The following is an 11,395-nucleotide window of genomic DNA, read 5'->3' on the forward strand; positions in this document are numbered from 1 at the left end:
TTTGTAAACTCTTAAGCAATTTATCTTTTTACCTACTGTTTTTGGGAGTTCTTGAATATGTTTTTTTACATTGAGATATTTTACAGATTCGTAAAGACTTACTGAAGTGCATGTTATGTTGAAAGCTTGACTGATTCATTCTGCCTTATGTTGGATTTAGAACCTCAGGGCCAGTAGATGACCTTTTATCTCCAACAAAGCTATACCCGACTTAGCAACTGAAGACATTGATAAGATCAGATTACCAGCAGCAAAAAATGGTGACTTTAACCTATAGAAGTATTAGAAGGCAACATTTTCATACCACATGATTCATTTGCAATAGTCCTAACTTGATAGAACAGTACCAGCTGGTAAAGCCAAGGTAGAATGCCAATCGATGTGGTTGCCCAGAGTGAGAGGCACAACTTGTATTCATAACCAGCCTCTTGAGCAACCTGATATCTGAAGGGGCTAGAAAATCTCATTTATCTAAGGTGAGAGCCACGTGTTGTTTCATTAATGTCTTCTAATCACATTCAATAGAAGTATGCTAGTACATGCAAAAGTTCAGAAGTGAATGTAGCAAAGCAGGTTATGTTTACTATTAAGATAATAACCAACAAATGAGTTGTTGACTGTTTTCTTCAATTCTACTTTCAAGCCAGTTATTCTACCATCAAAACTAGGTTTGGCTTGTCAAATCTGAAAAATCGCTCATGGGGCAAATGCCTTTTCTCTTCTGAAGACTGGCATTGACTATTAAAGTTCAAAGTACTGTTGTCCAAGCAGCCTTTTAAAACTATTAATGGCTTGTACTTTGTCAGACAACTTTCTGCAACCAGGTATTATTCTCTTTCAATGAGACCCTGCCTGTTTATTTTCTCATGTTTCATGCCATTGAAACAAGGTTATGGGTTTATAATGAAAAACAGATATGTTCTGAATACAAAAACACCTCAATTTCTTATTTGATCATTTTTCTTTGTAGAGCTTTTAGTCATGGAAACAATCTGCTGCTCATAAAGACATAAAATAATAAAAATAGTTTAAAATAGTATGTGCACATTTTTTGTATAATAGAGCTGGTGCTAAGTTAGATCTGTGTAATAATTTCTGTCTTGTTTTGTTTTGTTTGCTAACTAAATACCATCCTGGGGCCTAGAAGAAAATAAAAATGCTGGTTTTATGTTTACTTTTGGAACAACCTTGGGTTTTTATGTCTTGTTGTAACACATTCTAGATTTAACTAAACCTCTTTTTGTTGTGTAGGACTTAAATATGGAAGAGAATAATTGTACTTTTCAACTGAATGACTTAGTAGGGAATGGAACAGAACTGAAAATACTATCATTACTTTCTATTAGTTAACATTGTTATTCTTTGTTGTGCTGTTATTCAACTGGGTCAAAAGTGTTTTCTCATATCTGTTTTCTATGTCCTATGAAGTAAGGGCCTGAACTTTAAAATTGTTCTCATATTTTTCATTGTATGTGCTGCTGATAGTGTTTTAAGAAAGCTCAGAATTTGTCAAGATATTTTTGTCAATTTGTTTGAATTGCTCAGGTAGAAAGCCATGCAAACTGGTAATTTTGAAAATAAGAACCAAATAAATGTATTTGTATTTATTACAATACAGTTTAAATGTTAACTTTTAAATAAATGCTGATAATTCCATGCTACTGTCTACCTATAGAATGCTGCCTTGCATTAATATTGCTAACCATTTGTACTGTTAAAGAAATAATACACATTCAATTTTCAGATAGATTAAAGATAAAATTGTTATAGTGAATAGAGTCTTGGTTCATTTACCATATTATTGGCTGCAATGTTGGACATCTACAATAACATTTTCTTCTTTTCAAATGTTTTTATTGATTTTAGAGAGAGAGGAAGGGGGTGGGAGAGAAACATTAATTGGCTGCCTCCTGCATATCCCCTACTGGGGATCAAGTATGAAACTGAGGAATGTGCTCTGATCAGGAATTGAACAAGTGACCTCTCAGTGCATGGGACAATACCCAACCAACCGAACCACACTGGCCAGGACACTACAATAACATTTTCTATGAAAATATACATCTCTACTTTCAATATTGTTTCTATGTACCTTGTCCCTTTATGATGCTAGTTAATGGAAATTGACTTTCAGAGATCATGAAACCACAGTTTTATTTTCATTTTGGATAAATTGAAATTAAGATATTGGAACTTATGATTCTTCTCCCCTCAACCAAAGTTTTACCAGTGCTATGGAAAGGTAGCAAAAGGACTTCATGGAATCTCATCTCATCCCTTCAGCCATTGGTGGAAGTAATAAAGTTATGCAATGTCAAAAAATAAGTGTGGATGTGGGCTGGGTGTCTAGTCAGGTGGGAAGTCTAGACAGTTATGCAGTGTCCCAAAACAGGTGTGGATGTGAGCTGAGTTAACTGTTCTTTCACATGAAATGTACAGCAAACTACCTCTAAGTATCCTATATAATAAAAGCCTAATATGCAAGTTGTCCCCTTGGGCAGCTGGGAGATCAACCAGGAGTTTGACCGCTCACTATGACTTGCGCTGATCACCAGGAGGCGTCAACAAAGCAGCGCTGGCAGTGGGCGGCAGTGGAGGCACTGCTGGCCCCAATGGACCCCTATAAGAGTGGGACCATGGTGGGATGGTGGAGCAGGTGAGCTGGTAGCGCGAGGCCAAGGTGGGTGCAATTGGGGCCTGATAGCCCCACCAATCGCCCTGCAGATGGAGACCAGTGGCAGTGGCGGGGGGTGGGACCACCACCCGGCTCCCAGGCGCTGAGGGACCTGGGCTTCGGGGAGGAGGCCTGGCCCCAATTGATCTCCCCGCAGGCAGGATGGTGGAGCAGGTGAGGGGGCGGTGCCAGGCCAAGGCGGGGTTCCAGGCGGGGCTGCAGGGCTGCAATGCTGTGGGCAAGAGCTGGGGCCCAATCCCCACAGGCCACCCTGAGGGACCCTACCCGTGCACGAATTCGTGCACCAGGCCTCTAGTTATTTATATAAGGAAGGCAGAGTGTCCATTCTGGGCACTTGAGAGCCGAAAGAGTCCTTTTTGGGTTCAAAGAGCTCTTTGTGAAATAGCAAGGACTGTATGGATGCTTTTTCTGAATCTTGGGTTTGCCCTCTGAGGTAAGGTAAATGTGACAGTATGTAGAGAAGTCACAAATTTGTGTAGATACTGAAAACACTTAGAATATGCTGCTTCAGACCCAGAGATGCTGATTGTGAGAACAGTGTTTCTGCAGGAGTTGGACAAAAGTAGGTGGAGAGCAAACATGTTCACCTGACACTTTCCCCACTGGCCCATAGTGGTTCCCTCATCTTCTTGAATTGCCTTTCACATAAAATGGCTTATAAATATGTGAACTGGATGTGTAATGTCTTTAGATTCAAGTCCTAGCTTACAATAATATCCTTTTACATGTAGTCAGTACAATGTTGATTTAGTTCTGAATGGAGGGAAATCAGGCTATTTGGGATTGAAGCTTTAACCTGGCATTAGACAAACCCATTTAACTTCGTAAAACGAGTAGCCTAATCTTAACATCTAAATGATTTCAGGCTGCAAAGGTGGCCCAAGTTCATCTCCCACTCCCTCCCCCAAAGCATATGGTGGTAAAACAGGTTGCTTGGCACAAAACGGGCAATTTATTTGTTGAATGAAATCTAGTTGGGGAAAAGGGCACATTTAAATAAAAAACCAGGTTAATAATATGGTTTAATAACAAAAACATGCTGTGAGCCCTCTTTCATTCAGGGACTACATCTCTTATAAGAAAACTTCCAACATTAAACATTAAAAGGCCAAAACACTAATATTCAGAGTAATCATTTGTGTATGTTTATACAACTGATTATATATGCAAATCTAATATCCCCCTTTTGACATGAAGTGAATGAACTTTGCTACTCTAAGGATTCTTGACTACTTAACTGATCAGATGGTACATGAAAACAAAACTTTGCCTGGTTGGATAGCTCAGTGGGTTAGAGCATCATCCCGATACCCCAAGGTTGCCGGTTTGATCCCTAGTCTGGTCACATACAAGGAGCGACTGATGAATTCATAAATAAGTAGAACAAAAAAATTGATTTAAAAAAACCTCAAAACTCTACCTTGGCATTTGGTAGCAATCCCTTCAATAAAATTATCCCTTTATATCCTTGCTATATAAAGACCTAAGGCAGAGGTCTGCCTTTGAGTTTAGAAAGTTCTTATTTAAAGAGGCAGAATTTGACAAGTCACAAAAAATCAATTCAATCCACTATTTCTTAACAGCTGGTATTTGGTATGTGGTGGGAGGCTTCTATGAAGTTTTGCCCCTTTATTTGTTTCTCCTGAAATACAAAAAAAATCACTCAAAAGTGAAAATCTTAGTATTTAAGCTAAAGTAAAGTGATTAATCTGGTTCCTTATATTTTTTTTTTTAAATAAAACAATCCACCACACTATATTGGGTAAAACCATTTTATTAACTGACCAAAGCACTTCATTTTGTTTTCTGATTTGAGGTAAAACCATTAAACATGGTTCACAAGAAAATACAAGGAAAATACTATTCAACTACAATTACAAGAGTTTGAAACTTCACTAGTTGTTCACATAACACAAATTCATACAACTGTACAGTCTACTTAGCTAAGTTTATCGATAACCATAAGACCAATATCAAAGACCTAGACACTTGACTACTACTCTTGCAGTGGCTCTAGTTTTGTGACAAAAGAGTTAACTGTTACCACTTTATGAATATACTTTACTTCAGAAACCACTTGGCTAGTGATGTGCACTGTTTTCTCATTATTCAGGGGGGTGTGAAGGCTCTTAGTAGAGCAATCACCTGATCTACATGCCCCTCATGTCAAATCATGTAAAATAACCATTGCTCCACCATGAACATGGAGATTGAAAAGATAGCCCTATAATGTTCTTCATGTATTTAGATTTTTAGGCAAGCCAGCTGATTTTCCCCAAAGCTTCCTTTTGAATGTTCAGATCATGTTTTAATCCTCACTGTAGAGAACAGTTAGTGAAGGTGTCCAAGTGTCTGAAGGAGGACAATGATGCTGTCTAGAAACAATTAATGTATTTCTTCCAACTAAGCCCAGCTTTGAGATTTCATTTTCTTACTGGACAGCTCTCTTTAATAAATATCAAAGCCTTTGGGACACTGCAGATTTGCTTTAGAGATGGAATTCATGCAGTTAAATCAATTGAGAAATAAGGAATTTGCTGTCTTTAGAGAACATCATGACTAAAAGTTGATCCTTTGTTCTTAGTGCTTGAAGGACTTTGCACATTTTGCATTTCTACATATTTGGGGGAAATACCCAAGTCTTACCTATCTTTTAGGAAAAACAAATTTAAATTCAGCCTGTACTAACTACAGATAGAAGAAAAACAGTACTAACATTTGTATTACAGCACTGCAGTTCACTTTCTGCATTTATGACACACAAACATCATGCACTCAAAGAAGTTAGTTTTTTCAGTGTCACTAGTGATGTTAATTAAAAAAATTTACAGCCAAGTTCAAAACTTTTCTAAATATTGAAATCACCACATTTTAAAGACAGACTGGAATGTTACAAATGATTCTGCAAAATACACAAATAGATATGCATCCATGAATGCTTTAATCGTTTTTCCGAGCATTCTCATCTTTTGGTTCTTCGTCATCCGAGTACACAGTGGGCTCCTCCCCCTCCTTCAGCAGTTTGCCCACGTGATGATACTTGACTGGATAGAAAAAAAAATGGTCAAGTCACTACCACATTTCGTGTTAAAGTATTGATTAGAGGCCTACAATCTACTTAGCAATGTGTTGGGCTTCTCAGAGTTTTGTTCAGAAGACAAATATAAAACAGCGATGTCTGACAGAGTGTGCAATGAGTATACAAATGAGTGTACAAATGTTTAGAAGGCTCATTATGAGGTAGTTAGAATATGCTTTAGAAAATGTGCAGAAGGATTTGGGTAGGAAAACACCATATACAAAAGCATGCAGGTGAGACTGAACATACCTTGGAAGCAATAAAGAGACCAAGTTGGCAGGAGTAGAGTAGGAGCAAGGTTGTCTAAGCAGTGTGGGGAAATATTATAAAGGATGTGGAAAGCCAGCCTGAGGAGTTTGGACTTCTATATGTGGCAAAGGGCACTGAAGGTTTATGACAAAGGTAGGACCAGGTAAAATAGTGCTTTGACAACAGTGGTATCACTGTGGTGTTGAGGGGAGATGACAGTAAAGGAGAGACCAGAAACAGGGTGACAAAGAGGCCAGCAAGGGTGCACAGGATCAAGAGTCAGGAGTAGGGGGGTGTTGGTATGGAAAGGGAAAGGGAAGAACATATGGTAATTTAAAGGATAACTGCAAACATGAGTTAATGAAGTGAAAATTGGAGATTCCATGGACCGAAATGGGGACTCTGGAGAGGAACAGGATGGATTTATTACAAGGACTGGATAAATTAGTATTGGTAAGTAGGTCCTTGCAAAACTCTGATAAAGTTAAACCCAATTGTGAGGATAGAAAGCATATTGTAGGGAGTAAGGAGGTACAGAGAGGAAATGAAGCAATGCTTAGGAACAACCACTGGTTGTTTGACAGTGGAGGGAATGAGTGATAATATCTAGTGGATGAAGATGATAGCAGGAGATGAAAATTTTCCCCAACACGAGGAAAAAGCTATACGATGTTAAAGCAAGTGGTAAAGGAGGCATAGCACTGGAGATGTTGGAGAAAACAGATTTAAGAGGATACACTGGAATGCAAAAGACTTGGGAAGAGATGGAGTCAGCAAACCACCACCATAATGACTGTTTCCTTGTGGCCAAGCTAACACAGGGTTAATCATCTCCATGTCAGAGGCCAAGAGGACAGAGCCTCCTCTTTCCGAATATGGGTAGGAATTAAAGGAGTACCAACCTGTCTAACAAGGTAATCCGAGCTGCTTTTGTGTGAAATAATCACCAGGATCAACTGGAACTTCCCTATCTGAACATATTATAAAGGTCCCTAGGGTGCTTGGGACTGTGCAAGACAAATAAAAGCTGCGGGTGCTTGAGAAACATGCCTTAAGGGGAATCCACAGCAACCCTGAAGCTGAAGTTTCACAACAGCAATTGGAACTAAGCTTAGTTCAAGGGGGGGATGGGAACCACACTTTTTACCCCACTGATGAAGGCAAGCCCTAGAAAATAGAGCTTTGTAAGTTATAAATTACAGCTCATTGGTTTCATATAGAAGAATCTATTGTTGCAAAGGCATCTTGAGGATGCAAAAATGAGGGACTATGTTAGATAGCTAAATTATGTTTTCCATGTAAAAAGACTTACCTCTAGCCTTGAAAGCTATGCTTAATCTGATTGAGATCCAAACTCTAAAGGTAGAGCCTTATCTGACTAATTATTAACTAAGAACTCTCTCTGAAGTCAGCATTAGTTTCAAAGAAAATGGTTGGATTTAGGGGAAAAAAAGCAATATAATCAGTAATATTTAACTGATTATAGGGAACAGCAAATAGAAAATCACATTTTAAATGAAAAAAATTCTTTAAAGAAATGATCATGGTCTTTATATACTGTTTCAAAGCTGGGAAAGATTATTATCAAATTCTTAGCAATGAAATATTGCTAAAGGTATCTTTAAACACTTAGGTTTGACAAAAATCAATTTCTCAGTGCTCAAAATTTGAACTTAACCTCCAAACTTACTTCTCCTCCAAAGACCTCAGCCCATAGCAGAAGCCAGGAAACAAGTGTCTCCGTTTTTTTTTCCTTTTTAAAAATGCAGACACCGTTGTTGCTGGGCATATTATAAGCATCATTTATTTGTAGACGAAGCCTATATTTAGGCTCAGTTAGATTCAAAGAGAAGCTGTTTTATAGAATACAAGTCTCCTATTCTTTAGCAGAAATGTGGGTTGCTTTTAAACAGTAAGCTCTACAAGAGAGGGCTTATGAAAACCCCTCTTTCTGTAGCCATGATGGCCGCTCGCCTTTCCCCTCATATCAGTCACCAAATCGTAGTGTGGAATCTGTGCAAACCTTTCAAAAACTAAAAAAACCAGAAACCCGAGATTCCATAGAGAACAAGCTAAAAATTGGTATGCAGTCATGGCAAGTGACTCAGCACTACTGCAATTACTTCAAGCCATGAACTTGATCCGTCTAAGATTCAGGAGCCTATCAAAATGCTCCCAAGTTTCAGGTTATTTAGTAATAACTATTGGACTTCTGTGAATCCCATTACTGGTCGAAATTTGATACAGCCATAACTTAAAAAAAATGCTTACAAGTGAACTGAGAGTCCCAGTCACTCAGGGTCTCCTGCTGGGCAGGAGTGAGGTCAGAAAGGTCATCATACTCATCCTTCAGAGCTTCCTTATCCAGGCAAAATGTGGCGAGGCCCCTGGATGCATCTCTTCCGGCAAAGACCCCATATGGCCCCTCTTTAAAAACAAAACAACACCAAAGACAGAATCTTTATTAGTCAATTTCTCTGTGGTTCATACACAGAAAATGGCTTCCTTACCCATCAACATCAAAAGCCCCTTTTTGGAATATCCAATTTCATTTGGAAACCATAAGTGATGTTGATACTTTGATCATTATGTAGTGGATACTACAAGGCCTGTTGTTATTAAACTTATTTAGATAACTAAAACAATCAAAATATTATACATTATCATGCATTTCCTGTGATTTTTCAAATAGCTAATAAAAAAGCCATAAATGATGATCTCCCGGGGTGGGGGGAAGGGGGCTGGTAGGGACTAATACAAGATAATACTAAGTACACGGGTCACAATTCAGCTTTAGGAGATTGAAAACAGAGCCTGGCTCTGTTCTAGGCACTGGGGCTACCACAGTGAAAGTTATGGTTTCTTAAGATAATAAACACCATGGTTTTAGTAAATGATAACATTTCCTTATAAATGTCGACAGAGATCTTTGGTTGCAAGAATGTATTAAACATTAACGTGGCATCTGCAGGATAAATTCTTTTATGAGATTATCAGTGGTGCAGAAATCTATCCACAAGTTACATAATCTTCACTGTCAATAAAGATGAGGTAGAACAGAGATAATCTCTGTCACTCTGTTTTTGGTGGGCTTGAAGGAAGATTAAAAATCCTAAAATTAATACCTCAAAATACCTCAAAATAATTCCATCTAAGAGAGTAGTGAATCATTGTGTAGGTACTTAAAGTGGATATTTACACTTGCTTAAATATTGTACAAATAAATGAAAAGAATCTAGTGTACTTTAAACAATGTGTTTCCACAAAGGTTGATTGAGTAGCAAACCTGACATTAAAGTTTGTAAAAGTATTGGTCAAGTTTCAATATGGCCTGGCCAGCTGAAACCTCAATCCACCAGGATTTTTTATTTTTTACAAATTAGATGAAATTTATGTTCAACTTTGAAATGCAAGTAAGATTCTAAAAAAATGGTTATTTTAAATTGTGATTATTAGTATATGCTACTATTTCCACCAGAGAAGGTAAAAAAAAAAAAACCTTCATAGTTTTCTAATAGGAATAGTAGCACCTAGTGCTTAAAAATAGGCCAATTGTATTGGTTTGGACCTCACCATTTCAGAAATTCACAGAATACTTAACCACAGTCTGAGAGGAACATTAAAGGACTTTGAAGAATGTGTATTAACTAGAATGTAAGCTCCATGAGCAGAGATTTGTGGGAGTTTTTTTTTTTGTGTGTGTGTGTGTGTGTGTGTGCATGTGTTCACTGCCATAGTCCCAGCACCTACAAAAGTGCCATGCATAGGCGAGGCACTAGAATGAATAATTCCTAGGAATCCTTTGTAATATGAAGTATCCTTTCCACACAATGTCACATATTCATGGGCTTACAGGATGACAGTGCAGGGTAGAGACTTAGAGATCTCACAGGGGCCATCATTTTAAAGAGGGACAACTAAGGCCCAGAGAGAACAATGCTTGACACTGGGTCACACAGCTGGTCAATGACCCAACCAGGGCTCGAACCCAGGTTGCTCGACTCCCAATTTTGTGCTTTTTGCACAGGCCTACATTCCGCTCAATGACTTTGCAAACTAAAATCATATGATGATGCCCCACATGCTTGTGTTTTGACTGCTTTATGGTGCAGCTCAGTAATAACAATTATTTACATGATTATATTTATTGATAATGCCTCTAGGTGTGCCACCATAAGTGACAAATAATGTAGGTGTGGTCTTCAAATTATTTTGATAGTTATGTGTCTGCAGAAAGTATATCTAAATGATCCACAAGGAAAAATTGCTAAATGGGAAAGTTCCTTAACAATTTTAACACATCTGATTTTGATTAGTTGGACTGGGAGAGTAAAACAAAGTGGGAGTGGAGATGGCCAGATTGCTGCCTTCTATACTCTTCTCTCTCCAGGGCAGCAGGAAAGAGAGGTGGTCAGTGTGTATATACTCCCAGAGCTCCTTGGTTTTAGAGGAGTCCATATTGGAGGAGCTAAAATCTCTTCCTCCACTGCAAATATGTGTTCTATAAAACCAGGCTGCATCTCGAATTGGCCTGGAGAAGTAGCATGTTAAATGCAGATTCCTGGGGATCTTTCATTGTTATGGTGATTAGGCCAGAAATCCATATTTTTCCTCAAGCTCATCAGGTGATTCTGATCCAACTGGGCTTGAAAGGCCTCATCTCTAAGGCCCCTTCAAGCCTGCCCCTTCCAATAGCTCTGCAGTCTTCCACCCTCATTTCTCTTCTGGTTGGCTTTTCCTGAATCCCCACACCCAGTAGCCTTCATAGCCCTACCCCCTTTGTTTCTCAGGATCCTCCCACTTCTCCCTCACTCCATTTTTAATTTTTTTGGCTTCTAGTCCTTTCTCTCCTGCTATAGACTACTGTGTTACCTTCTCATCTTACTACATTCCCATTGTCTGCCACATTTGGCCTTTATTCCTCCCTCACCCAGCTCCCTTCTCCCTAATGAACCTCCCTTGTTTATCTTCCAGCTTTTCCCTGTCCGGTAAACACAGCGTGCACACACATACCAAACACATGCACAAACATACCTGACACATGCCATATTCCAAGCATCCGCGCGCACACACACACACCCACACGCTCCCGACAAGCCACATACACTGACTATGCACACACAGCGCACACTCACATCACACCCCCACGCCCCATGCTTCTACCTGCTGCTAATCCCATCTCCCTTTCCTTCTCCCACACCCTCGCATTCCACCATGGCTACTCCTGGCATCAACGGCCTTTACGTCCTCTCCAAGGCTGGGCGTCCCTCCTCCCACTGCCCACCCCCCAGGCCACCCTTAAGACAACACCATCCCCTCCTTCCAGAAATCTCCAAATCCGATACCTTCAAAACTCCCCTAACACTGCTTTC

The 11,395-nt window shown here is 39.2% G+C and overlaps 1 protein-coding gene across 1 annotated transcript; it reads right to left on the bottom strand.

Annotated features, from left to right (window-relative positions):
• Positions 1–4,453: 4,453 nt before the first annotated feature.
• PGRMC1 (progesterone receptor membrane component 1) lies at positions 4,454–11,071 on the bottom strand. The gene is made up of 3 exons (XM_014534191.1): positions 11,058–11,071; positions 8,295–8,482; positions 4,454–5,739 (listed from the first exon to the last, which is right to left on the bottom strand). Exons 1-3 carry the CDS (start codon positions 11,069–11,071, stop codon positions 5,636–5,638), a joined length of 306 nt encoding a protein of 101 aa, XP_014389677.1. The 3' UTR covers positions 4,454–5,635.
• Positions 11,072–11,395: the final 324 nt, after the last annotated feature.

Source organism: Myotis brandtii, unplaced genomic scaffold, assembly GCF_000412655.1.
Source record: "Myotis brandtii unplaced genomic scaffold, ASM41265v1 scaffold126, whole genome shotgun sequence".
NCBI lineage: Eukaryota > Metazoa > Chordata > Mammalia > Chiroptera > Vespertilionidae > Myotis > Myotis brandtii.